Source organism: Hirsutella rhossiliensis (assembly GCF_020360975.1).
Source record: "Hirsutella rhossiliensis strain HR02 chromosome Unknown scaffold00008, whole genome shotgun sequence".
Classification (NCBI taxonomy): Eukaryota; Fungi; Ascomycota; class Sordariomycetes; order Hypocreales; family Ophiocordycipitaceae; genus Hirsutella; species Hirsutella rhossiliensis.
Genome location: NW_025408674.1, coordinates 284,488 through 301,512, shown reverse-complemented (window position 1 = coordinate 301,512; position 17,025 = coordinate 284,488). Strand labels below are relative to the sequence as shown.

Genomic DNA, 17,025 nt, shown 5'->3' with positions numbered 1-17,025 from the left:
GCGGCAGGGCTGGGGCGAAATACCTTCTGTGGATTCTCTTGAGCGAGACTGGGGTGCTCGATGGCGGCCATCTGCAGAGAAGAATTACTTTTCCACGCGCAAGATCATCATCGATGAGGTTCGGAGGCGGGCCCAGTCGGACGGCTTAACTGAAGATATCGTGGCGAGGCAAATGGACGAAGAACGTGGTGGACCCAGCTCTTTGGATAAGTTGTTCAAGGCCATCCGAAAGGACAGGCAAGGCGAAAAGGGACACAAACGTGCGTCGGGGCAATTCAACGTCGGTGGTAGCGAAAAGTCGATGGCGCAGTGATTTTGAACACCCGTCTGATAGAATGACCGAGGACCTTGGCGGCGAAAGTGCCCCCAGGCCGTCAGGGGGCCTGTAGACAGGGTATGCATCCGCTAAGCGTCGCTGTAGCTCCAGTGCGTCAAGGCTAGAAAATGCTTCAAATCACCGCAACCTCGCAACCGACAGGATGTAGGACCTTAGACAGGGTGCATTCTGATCGCACAAACGCAGGCTATCCAGTCGAACTGGTTTTCTCGTCGTCGGTCCCGGCTTTCGCGCTTTATGGCGCTCCGAAGATGACATCAACCCGGCAGAGGTGATGTCAAGGGCAAGCGGGTAATCGGCGGTAATCTGCGGGGTAATCCGCTGACCGCCCACCAAAGCCGGACCTGTGACATCCACTTGATGTCGTTAGCCCAGCGATGAGGGACCTCGACGAGTACAAGTCCTTCACCGCAGAACCCCCCGTTGCCATTGACTGTTCCCCGCTTGCGTGGTGGCTAAGAGAGGAGCAGCAACAGCGATACCCCTGTCTTTCCAAAATGGCTGTTGATATCCTCTCCATACCTGCCATGTCGGCCGAGCCAGAGCGAGTATTCTCCGGCGCACGGCGCACAATATCGTGGGATCGATGCCGCTTGGGAAGCCATGCAATCGAGAGAGGAGAGTGCATGAAGAGCTGGATTAAGAGCGGCATCACGCAGGGAATTCCGGTCGACTTGGCCGGTGAGGAGGAGAAGGAGGAGGCTGGCGAGATGGAAAGGTGGCGATGCTCAACACCTGATTCTTCCTGTAGCTGAATTATTGGATGACGTCATCTCGTGTATTCCATACGTATGGAATAAGCTTCCATACGGGGTGCGTTCCATATTCCATATTCCATACAGGCCTGTATGGAGTATGGAATATGGATAGAAAGACTGAGCAGAAGGACCAAGTCAAGGCTCAAGGAGACGCCGACAGTTGACCAGCCTGACGAGGAGGATAACTACACAAACCTCAAGAACATCAAGAAGAGACCAATGATAACATCAGTCTTGATGACGAAGATTCATAAATGCCTTCACAAGTGTAACAGGCTGGGCCCGTGTGGGTCTTGGCAGTCGCCCTCGACCAAGAAGACCCACACCACCTCCTGAGCTCCGCTCAGGACCCCGCGGCATATCCTCTTTTCTTCTCTAGCTTTAGGATACTCGTTGCAGTCGCTCAGCTAGTTGTCAACACACTCAGTTGAGACCGTTACAACTCACTGAGCCTGGTGGTGCAATAATTTTGCTGCCCCCTTTGCAGCAATCACGGACCGACTTTAACTCTACTGAGTCTACTCGCAGTCAGATCAGGCTCCCCCAGACCATAGGGGAAGATATGACTCGGAGCGCCTTAAAAAACTTCCTCATGTTGTTGTCAATGCTGCCCGGTCTGCCACTGGCCGGCGTTGCCTACGCGGCGACTTCCACGGCGCCCGCAACATCAACGGCGCCTACTTTAGGCAGTGATTCCTACCGATCGAGTTCGGGACTCATCGTGGGCGGGGGCTCGGCGTACGACTACGCGCCGAGCATCATGGTGGACGGCGCATACAAGATGTGGTGGTGCGGCCAGGTCCCTGGACAGCAAGTCCCCGGCGACAGCATTCTATACGCAGAGTCCTCCAGCCTGGATGGCATGTTCCACGCGCGGGGCAGCTCCGCGCCTCACCAAGTAGTGTTCGGGGGAACCGGCAACGGAAGCTTCGACAACGAGCACACTTGCGACCCTTCAGTTGTGCGTGTCAGCGGCACATACTATCTGTATTATGGTGCTGAGCGGCACGACGGTGAGCCGACCACGATTGGTATTGCCTCTAGTCCCGACGGAATCAGCTGGACTCGGCTCAACAACGACCAGCCGATCATCACCCCGGCGAACCAGCAAGACACGGGGAACAACTACGGTGCGGGTCAGCCGAGCGTAATCTACCGCAACGGCTACTTCTACGTGATGTTCACCGACACCACCGGTGCCGGGGCGTTAAGTAACGGGGCTGGCCAGTTCGCCTGGCGGTCGCCCGATCCGGCTTTCCAGACAAATGTCGAGGTCTTCACCACCTCTGGCTGGCAGGCCAAGACCCAGGCCAACTCACGCAGCTTCTCGGTCACTAATGCATTCTCAGCGGACTGGCAGTACTCCGACGCCCTAAATGCATTCATCATTGCCCAAGACAACGCCCCGGGGCAGACCACGCTGACGTTCCTCGATCCGTATGACCTTGCCAGCCAGAAGTACTCACAGGTGAACATTCCCGGTCAGTGGTCGGAGGGACCTGGCATCGTCTCCCGCCCAGACAAACACTCCGTCGTCTCGCTGACCAACGATTGTGGACGGATCCCCATCGACGTGATTCGTTCCACTACGGGGCCTCCGCCGCGACAGTTGGGTCATATCGGTATGGACCTGCTTAGCGACACGGGCTGCGCATCGATGCCGTCCAGCCAGATCGCCGCAATCTATGAGGGATACGGATTACAGGCCTCTGGCCTGCCAGCCGCCGTCGTAGTGAGCGGCCTACGGCTACAGATCCAGGACGCCGCCGCCTACACCGACCTTACCCACAATGCGATCAGCGTCCCCTCGTCGATCTACTATGCCGTGCCGTTCGGCACCAGCCGACTAGCCCGACTGATCGCCAAGACCGCCCGGCCCGCGCAGTGCGACACCTGTTGGGATTATCACTCCCGCTACGCCTGCGACCGAAAACAAGCCTGCCGACGATGCGGCGGGAAAGACCATCGCGATAACGACTGCAAGCAGCCGGAGAGGTGCGCGAACTGTTCCGGGCCCTTCCCGGCAGACCATAAGGAGTGCCCTGCCAGACCCAGGCGCTCTCACGGCCAACTCGTGCGGCTCTCCAAGATCGAGAAGTACGCCGTAAGGAAGATCGGCTCTCAGCTATACCGGCAAGCCAATATGGAGCTCGAACGGGCCACGGCGACCGCCTCCCCCCAACCCTCCCAAGGACCGACCCCATCGCCCTGCATGAGAGCTGCCGAGGCCCGCCTAGGCAAGCAACAGGACCAGCAGCAGCAACAGCAGCAGCAACAGCAGCAGCAATGTCGACCCCAGCGGCTGTCCCCCACCAGCGCGCAGGCGCCAGACTCCACAACGCTCCCTCCACCACAGGAAGACAGATCCGAGTCTCCTATGAAGAGGCGCCGACGAAACGTATCCCTGGACCCCTATGAACAATAGGCCCCTAACACTAACAACTCGCGACAGGAGGACGATCCGAGTTCTCCAGGCCAACGTGGCCAAAATAGGGGCCTATCATAGCATAGCCCTACGACTAGCGGAAGCAGAAGACTACGACGTCGTGCTCATCCAGGAACCGAACGTTTGGATAGAAAAAGAAGGCGGAGCCTGCAGGACCCAGACGCACCGCTCCTTCCACGCATTCGCCCCAGAACGCGCCTGGGAACCGGATCAGGCCCCGAGAGTGATCTCGTATGTCCGGAACCACCCAGATATACGGGCAGAGCAACTCTGCCCCGCCCCTACGCGTGATATCCTGTGGCTCCGGGTAAACAGCACCCTTATTATCAACTTCTATCGACACGCGAAGACACCCGAGCCACTCGACTACCTCCTCCACCAGCAGGACGTCCCCGAGAGATGCCTCATCGCGGGCGACTTCAACGCCTGTCATTTCTCCTGGCAGCCTGGAGCCCGGAGTGCGAGGAACGGAAAGGACATCGCCCAGTGGGCGGCCGACAAGGGGCTCGGACTGCTCACCACGCCAGGCGAGGCCACACACGCCCGCGGAAATACCATTGATCTAGCCTTTGCCAATATCCCCTCTGCTGACGCGCTTATCGAAGAGCACCTTCATACCGGCTCGGACCATTACACGATCAGCATTACGCTCCCCGGCGGGATTCCCCCCCCAAGGACGATAGCTAGACCAAGGGTAAGCTCCGAGGAAGAAATGAAGCGATTCGAGGAACTTGTGCGGGCTGGGGCCACAGCACTACCCCGGCTGGCCGTTGAGCCCAGAGGCCTGGAGAGGCTGGCCGAGGCGCTGTCTCGCCTACTCCAAGAGGCGGCCGACGCAGCGGGCCGACGGCCCAGGAAGAACGCGAGAGGCACCCCATGGTGGAACGATCAGTGCGCCGGTGCAGCGGCCGAACTAAGAGCTATGCGGCGGATCTACCCCACAGGGCACGGCAGAGAGGTCCAGACTGCCCGGCGGGAGCTGCGCCGGGCGGTACGGCGGGGTAAGAGACATTTCTGGCAGACTGTTCTAGAAGGCGCCGAGAGCAACCAGGATATCTATAAGATCATGCGGTGGTCGAGGAAACCGAGCCGTTCCGGGCCCCGCCTATACAGGTAGGCGACCAGGTCTTCGAGACCCAGACGGAAAAGGCAAACGCGCTCCGAGTCGAGATCCTAGAAAGGCGCGGGGCCGCGGACGACATCCCGGACCCCTGGGCCCCAGAGGTGCTGGCCCCAGGAGGACTCTCGACTGCAGCGTCACGCTCGCGGATGCGGCATGCGCCTGCACCTCTACGGGCAACACCTCCCGGGGATCGACGGCATCACGGTCCGAATGCTGCGTCGCGTCTGGAACCACATCGGCGAGGCGGTGAGGGGACTATATGAAGGCTGCCTACACGTGGGCTACCACCCCGCCTGTTTCCGCGCAGCAGAGGTCGTAATGATCCCTAAGCCTGGCAAGAGGGACCTGTCTATTCCGAGAGGCTGGAGGCCGATTTCTCCCAGCTTGCCTCGGCAAGGGACTCGAACGCCTAATAGCCCGGCGCCTAGCCTGGGCTGCGATCACACAACGAGTCATCCACAGCCAGCATGCGGGTGCCCTGCCCAAACGTTCAGCGCTCGACCTAGCGCTAGCATTGCTCCACGACGCGGAGACGGCCCTCACCGAGGGGAAAGTCGCCACGCTAATCACGATGGATATACAGGGCGCCTTTGACACGGTTCTGCGGAACCGGCTCCTCCTACGCCTACGGGAACAGGGCTGGCCAACAAACCTGGTCCGGTGGGCAGGCTGCTTTATGGAGCAGAGATCGGCCAGAATACGGCTCGAGGATATAACGACGCCGACAACCCCCCTGACGTGCGGGCTGCCACAGGGCCCCGGCCTCCCGATTCTCTTCCTCCTCTATACAGTGCCCATCTACTCGACAGGGGAACCGAACTCGCGCTTCGGCTACGCAGATGACGTGGCCACCCTGATCCGGGGCCGGTCCTACAGGAGACGGCCGCCCGGGCCACGCGCGCCGCGGGTGAGCTCATCCAGTGGGGAGCCGATAATGGCGTAGTGTTCGACCCGGGCAAGACAGAAGTCATCCACTTCACGAGACCGAGATACAAAGGGGACCTGCCGTCGGTCTGGCACGGGTCCGTAGAAAAGGAGCCACAGCAGGACCTGCGCTGGCTCGGCGTCTGGTACGACAGAAAGCTCTCATTCCGCACGCATGTGGAGAAGTGGGCCGCGAAGGCGATGACGGCCGCAGGGTTCCTCCAGAACCTCTCAAACACCCGGCGCGGAATCCCTCCCCGGTCGACACGGCATGCGGTCACGGCCTGCGTCCTCCCGATCCTTTATACGGCGCCCATGTATGGTACCCGGGGCGCTTCGGCCTGTGTGGGGGACTGCCCGCTTAGTTCCGTCGCGGATCACCTACCTGAAGAATAGGATCCAGCTGACCTTAAACGTCGCGATGCGCGCCATCGCGCCCGTCTGGTGTACCATGCCCATTGTGGCCCTCCACCGAGAGACCGGGATCCCCCCTGCCACGCTGCTCCTCGCAGACGCTCAGAGACGCGCCGCGGTCCGTCTACGCTCCCTAGATGAGCGGCACCCTTGACACCCCGTATGAGCATCCTCCCAACGCCTGGCCGGGAGCTAATGAAGAGGCACGGTATGCGGGCCTCGCGCGCCCAGAAGCAGCACGCCTCGAGACTCCTGCGTCTTCACCAAATGACGGCCCATGCTCCGAGGCCCCGACTTCTCCCCCCAGCACCCCCTCAGCCCGACCCGACAGGGGGCGTAGACAAAACGCAGGCGGCGAGAGACTTCAACTCGTGGCTCCGGGTATGCCCTGAAGATACCCTCATCGTCTACACTGACGGCTCGCAGAGCGAAGACGGCGCCTGCGGGTATGGGTACTCAGTGTGGCTAGGCCCCAGCGAAGTGACCTACGGCAGCGGTCGGGTCCTACTCGCTGAGGTCTACGACGCAGAGGTGGAAGGCGCCCTCGAGGGGCTTCGAGCGGCACTCACGTGGTCCCCCAGGACCCCGGACCAGCAGTGCCGGATAGTCGTCTGCCTTGATAACTCTGCGGCTATAAGAGCCATACGAGGCAGCCCATCGATCTCGTCGCAAGCGGCGGCGGAGAAGTTCGCTGAGGCCGCGGCTCGGCACGGAGACGTCAGGACGCGCTGGTGCCCCGGCCATACGGGGATCGCCGGCAACGAGCGGGCCGACCAGCTAGCAAAGGAGGGCTGCCGGGCCCTCGGCCCGGACAGGCCGCCGACGTACGCGAACATCAAGAGACAGGCCAAGGCTGCGGCCAGGCGCGACTTCCAGGACTGGTGGGCCGCGGGGGCCCCGAGCAGCTACAAGAGCCTAGGGCTCAAGGCCTCGCTCGGGTGCCCCCCGGAGCTGCACACCAAACGACAGCACCTCCATCACCTGCTCGCTGCGAGGAGCGGGCACGGGGACTTCGCCGACTACCACGAGAGGTTTAACCACGAAGAGGCCCGGATCGAATGCTCCTGCGGGAGGAGAAAATCACCGACACACCCTTCTACTGCCGGAAGGTAGGTACTGACACCGCCTAAGGCTAGCCCCACGGCGGGCAAGGCTATCAACCAGGCACTAGGAAGGGATTTGACCGGTTCCTCGGGCTAGTAACGGAGGCAGGATTCTTTGATCGGATTTGCCACCGCCACTAGCTCGAGGCAACCCCAACCTAATATGTACAATTCTCTTTTCTATGTTTTCTGCCCGTAGGCTCCTGTGGGCCTACGGCCCAGCTGACTGCGTGGGCTTTCTCAGTCACCCGGCTCTGACCGAAGACTGACTAATATTACGGCTTTACCGCCGTGCCCGGAACCCGCTGACGGGGGAAGGGACCTGAGAATCCGAGCGGCCACAGAGTCCAAGAATTGCTAGATAGGGGAGTAGAAGTAAGGAAGGCGCGACGGGTTTCCGGCGAGCACCCTCATCTTGTACTATACCTAGCCTAGCACGTCTTTTGCCCTTATAGGGATGTCCCAGACGGTAATCAATACTACTACTACTACTACCAGCCAAGCTGGTCAACTGAATTTCGCCGTTGAGAGGGATTGCGTCAGTTCCTCGTCGTAGATAGTTCTTCATCCTTCTTTACTCTGGGATAGGTGTGGCTCTTGCTTGCCATCATGGCAGAGCCTGAAGTGGCGGTCCTGGCGGACGTGGCGGGGCTAGATCCAACTAGCCCGACGCCATCGACGCGTCCGACGCGAGGGATGACGCCCAGCGGACGCGTGCAAGATACGTTGCGATCACTGGAAAATGCATCCGCAAGGGCTCCGAAGCGAGTCACGGCCCGAACGACGCGGGTCTCATCGGTCGGCAATGAAGGCGAAAGAGTTGACGAGGTGAAGTCACGCAGCAGTGTGGAGACCGCCAAATCGATGATGCAGAGGGTTCTAGAGATGCTGGCGAAGATGGGGAACGAGATGGTGGACCTGAAACATAGAGTATCCGAGCAAAGCGACACGATCAGGAAGCTGAGCGCCACGGTTTACAAGCAAAGCACCATCATTCAAGGACAGGAAGATCTGATCCGAGGCTTGGAGGTCCAAGTCCAGGAATCCAAGGAAGAGTTTCGACGCAAGAGCGATGAGCACGACGCGGAATTAAAACGGGGACACCAGGATCTTCAGAGAGAAGTCGCCGCTTTAAAAGAGCAATTGGCCCAGCTTACGCAGAAGCTGAATGCTTCGGGTGAGGTGACTCTGTCAAGCGGCGCTCGAGCAACGTTTGCCGATATTGCGCGCACACTGCCAGCGAGCCCGCCGACGAGTCTATCCAGCGTAGCTGTCCCAAGAAAGCAGCAGACAGCCAGCGATCCTCTCCATTGTACCATCGACACATCTCGCGTCAGCGAGTCGAACAAGAACAAAGCGCAAATCGGATCAATTCGCCAGGCCATCGAGACTGAGATGAGAGCGATGAACGGACAAGAGACCTGGAGGTGCGCAGCAGTCGTGAGAGTCCCGGAATGCCGACCGAGTCAAGATCGTCTGCAGAGACGAAGCCGAGCTTCAGATGGTCAAAGAGGCTGCGCAGAAGACAGCCGTGGAAGGTTCACGAGTTATGCGAGACCAGCTGTACCCGGTCCGAGTCGACAACGCCAACCGCACAGCAATCCTTGACGCGGAAGGCAACGTTCTGCCTGGAGCGATCGAGGCCTTGAGTGCCGAAAACAGAGTGACCATTGGCAAGATTTCCTGGTTGAGCAAACGAGAGTCTGGCAAAGCGTACGGGTCCATGGTGGTGTATGTCACCAAGAAAAGCGACGCAGAAAGGCTTCTAGAAGGGCACTACTTTGACCTAGCGGGAGAGTCAGCCACCACCTATGTATTCGAGCCAAGAACGGGACCAATCCAATGCTTCAACTGCCAGGAGATCGGTCACAAAGCATATGCATGCAAGAAGCAGCGGACATGCGGCAAGTGCGCAAAGGTTGGGCATCACCACAGAGAGTGCACAGCAATTGAGCCAAAATGCGTCCCGTGTGGCGGACCGCACGAGTCGTTCAGCTGGAAATGTAGGATGAGGAACCCGAACAGTGATGCTTGAGTCCCTCCGCATCCTACAGCTGAATGCGCACAAGAGTGATGTGGTGCAGCAAAGCCTGATGAACGACGCAGGCCTCAAGGACTTTGCTGTGCTGGCTCTTTCTGAGCCGTATGCGCGTGTTATCGACGGAGAGGTGGTGACGAGCCCTATGGGACACCATAACTGGACAAAGATGATACCGACGTGTGCTCGTGACGGCCTGTGGCCGATCCGTAGCATGCTTTGGATCCGAAGTGACCTTGAGGCGGAGCAAGTGCCTGTGCCGTCGGCCGATCTCACAGCAGTGGTGCTCCGACTCGAGGAGGAAGTGATGGTGGTATCAGTGTACGTGCAAGGAAAGAACGACGAGGCGCTGACGAGCGCGATGGAGCTGCTGCGCGACCTGATCGATCGCTTCCGTGATGGGACAGGAAACCGCACAGATGTGGTTCTGGCGGGAGACTTCAACCGCCACGATCTCCTCTGGGGCGGAGATGAAGTGTCAGCGAGCAGACAGGGGGAGGGCCAGCCCATCATCGACCTGATGAACGACTTTGGTCTCAGCAGCCTCCTGCCGAGAGGGACGAAAACGTGGCAAAGGGCGGACGAGGAGAGCACCATCGACTTGGTGCTGGCATCGGCAGAACTGGCAGACGAGGTGATATCCTGCATGACTCACCCGACAGATCACGGGTCAGACCACAGAGCGATCCAGACGGCCTTCGACATTCAAGTACCGGAGAGAACGTTTCCACAGCGCCTGATGCTCAAGAACGCGCCGTGGATCGCCATCGCAACCAGGGTCGAGGACGAGCTTCGGCCTCTTCCGTGGAGTGTGGGGGTACAGACGCAGGCGGATCAGCTCATGAGGGTGGTCACCAAGGTGCTTCATGATCTGACACCTCGGGCACAGCCGCCGCCATACGCGAAGCGATGGTGGACAAAGGACCTGACGCGACTGCGGCAAACGTACACGTATTGGCGCAATCAAGCAAGGGCGCAGCGAAGAGCCGGTCAACCGCAGCCGGATCTGGAGCAACGCGCCAAGGACGCTGCCAAGGAGTACCACGACAACGTGCGGAAACAGAAGAAGTCCCATTGGGACGACTTCGTCACCGACGAGAACAACATCTGGAAAGTGGTCAAGTATCTGAAACCCGGCGTGAATGTGTTCGATGACAAGGTGCCGCCGTTGAGGAGAGCCGACGGCTCGATCACCAAAGGCAAAGGAGAGCAAGGTGAGGAGCTCCTGAGCACCTTCTTCCCGCCTCTGCCAACCATGATCGAACCGGAGGGTGAGCGTCCGCAAAGAGAAGCGATAACCATGCCCGACCTCACCTTGCAAGAGATTGAGGAAAAGGTGATGGCGGCCAAGTCTTGGAAAGCGCCGGGGGAGGACGGCCTCCCTGTGATTGTGTGGAAGAAGCTCTGGCACGTGGTCAAGCATCGGGTGTGGACGCTCTTCGACTTATCGCTTCGAGAGGGCGTGGTGCCCCATCAATGGCGGACGGCCAAGATCATCCCGCTGAAGAAGCCGGGTAAGGACGATTACACTCTGGCCAAGGCGTGGCGACCGATCTCACTGCTGTCAACCCTTGGCAAGATCCTCGAAGCAGTCGTTGCAGAACGCATCAGCTATGCAGTCGAAGCTCATGGGCTGTTGCCCGCGAACCACTTTGGTGCACGGAAACGCAGGTCGGCAGACCAAGCACTCGTGCTTCTGCAGGAGCGGATATATAAGGCTTGGAGAATGGGCAGGTTTTGAGTCTCGTCAGCTTCGACGTCAAAGGGCGTACAATGGAGTTTGCAAAGAGCGGCTGCTTGAGAGGATGAAAGCTCGAGGCATCCCGAGTCGCCTGGTCAAGTGGGTAGACGCATTCTGCTCGGAACGGACCGCATCGGTGGTTGTCAACGGGCACACATCCGAGCAGCAAGCCCTGGCGCAGGCCGGCTTACCCCAAGGATCTCCACTATCACCGGTGGCATTTCTGTTCTTCAATGCGGACCTGGTGCAGAAGCGAATCAGTAACAACAGCGGCTCCATCGCCTTCGTGGACGACTACTCTGCCTGGGTCACTGGACCAACGGCCGAGTCGAACAGAGATGGTATTCAGTCGATTATCGATGATGCGCTCGAGTGGGAGAAGCGCAGCGGCGCCACGTTTGAAGTGGACAAGACGTCCGTCATTCACTTCACACGCATCGCAGAACGCGACAGCGACTCGCCTTTCACCATCAGAGGGAATGATGTCAAGCCGAAGGACAATGTGAAGCTGCTGGGAGTCATCATGGATCAAGCACTTCGCTTCAAGGAGCATATCGCCGGAGTAGCCGCCAAGGGGCTGACCGCTGCCATGTGCCTGAAACGACTGAAGATGGCCTCACCACGAACGGCAAGGCAACTGTTCACTGCGACCGTAGCGCCGACCATGGATTATGCCTCCAACGTTTGGTCGCATGCATGCAAGGCGAAAGAAGCAACGTGGATCGAGAGGGCCCAGCGAGTCGGAGCCCAGGCGATCACGGGAGGGTTCCGTACGGTCGCGACGGCTGTGGCCGAGGCCGAGGCCAGCGTGCAATCATTTCGAGAACGCCATGCTCAAGCGGCGTCGAGATTCTGGATCAGAACGCAGACGCTGCCGAGGACGCATCCCTGACATCCTTGAAGCTGAAGCTGAACAGAAGGTATGCCTCGCCAATGCAGAAGCTTGCCTCGGCGATGGAAAGACTAGATACCAAACGCCTGGAAACCATCCACGAGTTCGCACTGGCGCCGTGGGACGACCGAGTGCAGGTAACATATGAGACGAACCGAGTGGAGGTGCTGAAGTCGGATGACCCGGAGGACATCACTATCGCGACATCCAGCTCTCAAAGGAAAGGCAAGGTCGGGTTGGGGGCGTCGTTCGAGACGCTCTCCTCAACAGCGCAGACGAGGTGCTGGCCAGCTATTCCGTCACCTCGGCTCCAGTGATGAGCAGAATGCCTACACAGCAGGACTCGAGGCAATCGCCACGGCCCTGAGGTGTGTTCCCCAGGCCTTCGTGACCGAGACCTCACAGTTGTGACAAGCAACCGCTCTGTCCTGCAAGTCATCGGGCGGCCACGGCAGCAGTCTGGCCAGTGCACGATACGGGCGATATACGGATCTGTTGAGTTTCTGGCGAGAAGAGGCTGTAGAGTCAGACTTCGTTGGGTGCCTGCAAAGAATGAGGAGTTCACTCTCGGGCCACTGGCCAAAAGGCAAGCGAAAAGGGCGACGCGAGATGAATGCGTCGCCGAACCAGCAACGTTCCAAGCAAGATCAACCACGTTACGTTTGCTGCTCAACGGACACACTCGAGTCCGTCAGATTCCAGAAGGAGTTGGAAACTACTCGAAGCGCATCGATAAGGCTTTGCCGGGCAAGCACACCCGCAAGCTATACGACGAGCTGAAAAGAAAGGAATCGGAAGTGTTGGTACAGCTTCGAACTGGCAAATCGCGGCTGAATAGCTATCTTTGCAAAATCGGGGCAGTAGAATCGGATGAATGCACGTGTGGACAGTCGGCGGAAACGGTGGAACATTTCTCTTCCGATGCAGAAAATGGACGGTACAACGAGAAATCATGAGTCGATATGCAGGCGGGAAGATGGGAGACTTGTCCTTCTTCCTAGGTGGCAAGGCAGAGTCAGACGACGACAAGTGGCAGCCTGATATGGGGGCTGTGCGGGCGACAATACAGTTCGCATTGGCAACGAAACGTTTTAGCATGGACCGGCAACGGGCCATGTGCTGATCAAGGGACAATCGTACTAACACAACAGCCTTCAACTTGGCAGACCGCGCTTCAGTCGCTGAAGGTAGGACGCTGAACACTTGGAGAAACTGACCTTCAAGCAGGCCTGTCATGTCATAGCGAACGAGGCTGGAAACAGATGAAAAGAAGCGTGGGGCTTTGGGTGAGATGGAACAATGTACAGAAGGTAGACAGGCTAGCGTAGTGGCTCTATGGGGGAACCCTCCGGGCGTAATACAACCAAAAAAAAAAAAAAAAGCTGGTCAACTCTCCCCTGTAAAAATTCTTCTCTTCTGCGGGCTGTTAGCAGCCTGTTAGTGGATAATTATTTTCAGGTCACCCGACCATGCTTCTGCCTCTCTAGCCCTAACGGGGCTCTAGCAAGCACCAAAAGGCAGACTTTGGAGAGTTCGTCTCCTCTGGGAAGCTGGTCTCGAATAACGGCATGCCTCGCGCTGCCTCGCCTTCTGCCGCCTCGCGGCATCGCCTACTTCTGCCGCCTTTACTGGCTGGCCTCGACTTCTGCCGCCTCGCGGCCCCGACCTCTTCTGCCGCCTCGCGGCCCGACTTCTTCTCGCCCTTCCTGGCACGCCTCGCGCTGCCTCGCACCCTCTGCCGCCTTTACTGGCTGGCCTCGCCTTCTGCCGCCTTGGCTCTGCCTCCTTCTGCCGTCTCGCGGCTCCGAACTTGCCGCCTTGCGGCCTTTCGCCGCCCAGCGGCACGACTTCCTCTGGACTGGTGGGCCGCGGGGCCCGAGGAGCTACAGAGCCTAGAGCTCAGGCCTCACCCGGGTGTCCCCGAGCTGCACACCAATCGACAACACCTCCACCACCTGCTTGCTACGAGGAGCAGGCACGGGGACTTCGCCGACTGTCATGACCACGAAGTGGTCCTGGATCGAACGCTCCTGCGGAGAAGACAATCGCCATCGGGGCGAACCCCGATTAACATTGCTACACTCTCTGCTTCCTTTTTCTTTCTTTTCTTTCTGCCCCGTAGGCCCTCCTCGAGGGGCTTGGCCGGCCCATGACTTCGTGGGCTTTTCAGTCACCCGGCCTCGGCCAAAGACTGACTACTATTACGGCAACTGCCGTGCCTGGAACGCTGACGGGGAAGGGCCCTGAATTTCCGACCGGCCTCAGAGCCTCAGAATTGCTAGATGGAGTGGTTAGGTGCTACACACGGTCCTTAGTCCAGGTACTCGGGATATTCTATGTATCTAGTCTTCTCTAGCCTAGCACGTCTTTTGCCCTTATAGGGATGTCCCAGACGGTAATCAATACTACTACTACTACTACTACTACCAGCTAAAGCTGGTGCTGACTACCAAACTTTGAACACCACCAAAAGTTGAACACTTGCCCTACCACCGACATTAGAAGCGCTTCAGCAGCCGCACTTCGCGACCACTTTCGTAAATCTCAGCCCTGTCAAGCTTTCCAATGGACCTCCATTGTCTTGCAGTCTTTGCGGCTTCATTAAACCAACGCTTAAGTGCGTTCTTGGCCTTCGCTTCCATCCTGGCGATCACCTCCCTCGCCTTGGTAACTTCGTCTTCTTCCTTACGCCGGACCATTGCACGGCCTTCCTGGACTGTAAGTACCCCTCCCGACTGCAGAACCTTGTTCTTCATGGCCCTCCGCTGTTTGGCTATTTTCTCTGCGTATCTAGTCCTTCCTAGGTCCTTTTTCGTCTGCAGGAGTTCGGCAACGTTGCTCAGAGAGCCCTTGATGAATCGGCTCATATTGTGAGCCAGATCCGGGCTAATTTCGTTGACTTCACCCAATCCGTTCTCTATGACCCTGGCAACCTTGTTGACTTGTCGGACTGTCAAAGGCGTGCTGAATGGTGAAGATTCTGGCCCAGAAGGCGGCGGAGTAGGCGTTTTTGACGTCACCATCCTACTACTTATAAGATCCAGCACTGGCTGGGGATAGAATGGCCAGATTCCTGTTTTCTTGAAAGCAGAGCGGATAGTGCTTGCTCTGAATGCTTTCTTTCGGACTTCTTGGATGCAGCCGAGGAACTCAACCTTTGTGATGTTGACCAACCCGTCACGGACCATGAGGTCCAGCGCTTTGGCGTGGTAGTGCTTCAACGGCTGGAACACCACCACATCTAGTGGCTGCAGTAGATGTGTCAGATTTGGGGCAAGCCGAAGGAATGATGCCATGGGCATCACAGTACTCAATGAACTCCTTCGTATGGTGCGACCCATGCCGGTCCAAGATGAGAAGACGTTTCCTCCCTTTTCGGCACCCGTTAGTGTGCTTGTCAAAGTGTTGCACCCAGTCGAGACTGATCTCATCGTTCGTGTATCCACTGGGAGTAGGTCGAATGACAGTCTCTGGGTCGAGCTCCTGTTGATGATACCAGCTCGCCATGTGGTTCTGACCGGCGAGAATTATGAAAGCAGGGGTAAAGCGCCCGGCGGCGGAGATTGCCTCAATGAGAGTTGCTGACTCCCGATTCTCGGGGACACTGAAGTAGTGAGACCTCTTTCGCTTTGTGACGATGAGTTGATCTTTCCCCACCCCGACTCGAAAGCCGGTTTCATCCATATTCCAGATATCATCGGGTTGGATACCTTCTCGCTCAAGAATCCTCTGCAGCCGCTGAAAATACTCCACGACCCGTTGCAAGTCCTCGGATGCTGCTCTTTCGGCGCTCAAGGTCTTCTGGCGCTGCTTGCAGTACCCGTGGCGCTGGATGAATCGTGTGACCCAGTGAACGCCAACAGTAGGCGGGTCGCCCGATTTGGCTGCAGGGGCCTTGGCACGAAGGATTGCATTCGCGGCATCCACAATGAACTCGGGTCGCACAGCAAGGTTGACAGCATCAAGGCGATCGACATATCTACAGACGGCACCCTCATCTGCAACCGAAAGCTTTCTGTTGTGCGCGATACGCGAGGATTTGTGATCTGACCTCTTGAGGCGATATCTCAGTGTTGTGTGTGCCACCTCATATTTCTTGGCCACAGAGCGAATTGAGTTCTGAGGAAAATCCTTAGCATATTGAACAGCTTCTTCCAGACGTGATTCCATAGTTGGCTAGATTTGAGAGGTCGTGTGCGGCGCGAAAACGATGATTGAAACCAGTAGGTGCCAAAGTGTTCAACTTTTGGTGGTGTTCAAAGTTTGGTAGTCAGCACCAGCTTTAGCTGGTAGTAGTAGTAGTAGTAGTAGTATTGATTACCGTCTGGGACATCCCTATAAGGGCAAAAGACGTGCTAGGCTAGAGAAGACTAGATACATAGAATATCCCGAGTACCTGGACTAAGGACCGTGTGTAGCACCTAACCACTCCATCTAGCAATTCTGAGGCTCTGAGGCCGGTCGGAAATTGGGCCCTTCCCCGTCAGCGGGTTCCAGGCACGGCAGTTAAGCCGTAATAGTAGTCAGTCTTTGGCCGAGGCCGGGTGACTGAGAAAGCCCACGAAGTCATGGGCCGGCCGCAAGCCCTCGAGGAGGGCCTACGGGGCAGAAAGAAAAGAAAAGAAAAAGGAAGCAGAGAGTGTAGCAATGTTAATCGGGGTTCGCCCCGATGGCGATTGTCTTCTTCCCGCAGGAGCGTTCGATCCAGGACCACTTCGTGGTCATGACAGTCGGCGAAGTCCCCGTGCCTGCTCCTCGTAGCAAGCAGGTGGTGGAGGTGTTGTCGATTGTGTGCAGCTCCGGGGACACCCGGGTGAGGCCTTGAGCTCTAGGCCTTGTAGTCCTCGGGGCCCCGCGGCCCACCAGTCCAGAGGAAGTCGGGCCGCTGGGCGGCAGAAAGGCCGCAAGGCGGCAGTTCGGAGCCGCGAGACGGCAGAAGGAGGCAGAGCCGCAAGGCGGCAGAAGGCGAGGCCAGCCAGTAAAGGCGGCAGAGGGTGCGAGGCAGCGCGAGGCGTGCCAGGAAGGGCGAGAAGAAGTCGGCCGCGAGGCGGCAGAAGAGGTCGGGGCCGCGAGGCGGCAGAAGTCGAGGCCAGCCAGTAAAGGCGGCAGAAGTAGGCGATGCCGCGAGGCGGCAGAAGGCGAGGCAGCGCGAGGCATGCCGTTATTCGAGACCAGCTTCCCAAGAGGAGACGAACTCTCCAAAGTCTGCCTTTGGTGCTTGCTAGAGCCCCGTTAGGGCTAGAGAGGCA

General features: G+C 58.3%; 4 protein-coding genes across 4 annotated transcripts; 3 read left to right on the top strand and 1 right to left on the bottom strand.

The window, feature by feature from the left end:
• Nucleotides 1-714: 714 nt before the first annotated feature.
• Nucleotides 715-1,431, top strand: HRG_07279 (Ribonuclease H-like protein; the record flags this gene model as incomplete). Its single annotated transcript, XM_044865750.1, has 2 exons — nucleotides 715-1,055; nucleotides 1,224-1,431. The coding sequence occupies 2 exons, from the start codon at nucleotides 715-717 to the stop codon at nucleotides 1,429-1,431; spliced, it is 549 nt and encodes a 182-aa protein (XP_044718714.1).
• Nucleotides 1,432-1,657: 226 nt separating this feature from the next.
• Nucleotides 1,658-7,115, top strand: HRG_07278 (endonuclease-reverse transcriptase domain-containing protein; the record flags this gene model as incomplete). The annotated part of the gene is made up of 9 exons (XM_044865749.1): nucleotides 1,658-3,465; nucleotides 3,548-4,532; nucleotides 4,764-4,910; nucleotides 5,248-5,319; nucleotides 5,419-5,527; nucleotides 5,695-5,910; nucleotides 5,954-6,120; nucleotides 6,195-6,210; nucleotides 6,310-7,115. The coding sequence occupies 9 exons, from the start codon at nucleotides 1,658-1,660 to the stop codon at nucleotides 7,113-7,115; spliced, it is 4,326 nt and encodes a 1,441-aa protein (XP_044718713.1).
• An 857-nt stretch (nucleotides 7,116-7,972) lies between these two features.
• Nucleotides 7,973-11,776, top strand: HRG_07277 (endonuclease-reverse transcriptase domain-containing protein; the record flags this gene model as incomplete). Its single annotated transcript, XM_044865748.1, has 10 exons — nucleotides 7,973-8,437; nucleotides 8,486-8,532; nucleotides 8,588-8,824; nucleotides 8,964-9,108; nucleotides 9,160-10,657; nucleotides 10,736-10,877; nucleotides 10,948-11,280; nucleotides 11,359-11,446; nucleotides 11,495-11,566; nucleotides 11,636-11,776. The coding sequence occupies 10 exons, from the start codon at nucleotides 7,973-7,975 to the stop codon at nucleotides 11,774-11,776; spliced, it is 3,168 nt and encodes a 1,055-aa protein (XP_044718712.1).
• Nucleotides 11,777-14,274: 2,498 nt separating this feature from the next.
• On the bottom strand, nucleotides 14,275-15,946 carry HRG_07276 (DDE superfamily endonuclease domain-containing protein; the record flags this gene model as incomplete). Its single annotated transcript, XM_044865747.1, has 4 exons — nucleotides 14,275-14,975; nucleotides 15,070-15,221; nucleotides 15,273-15,583; nucleotides 15,638-15,946. The coding sequence occupies 4 exons, from the start codon at nucleotides 15,944-15,946 to the stop codon at nucleotides 14,275-14,277; spliced, it is 1,473 nt and encodes a 490-aa protein (XP_044718711.1).
• Nucleotides 15,947-17,025: the final 1,079 nt, after the last annotated feature.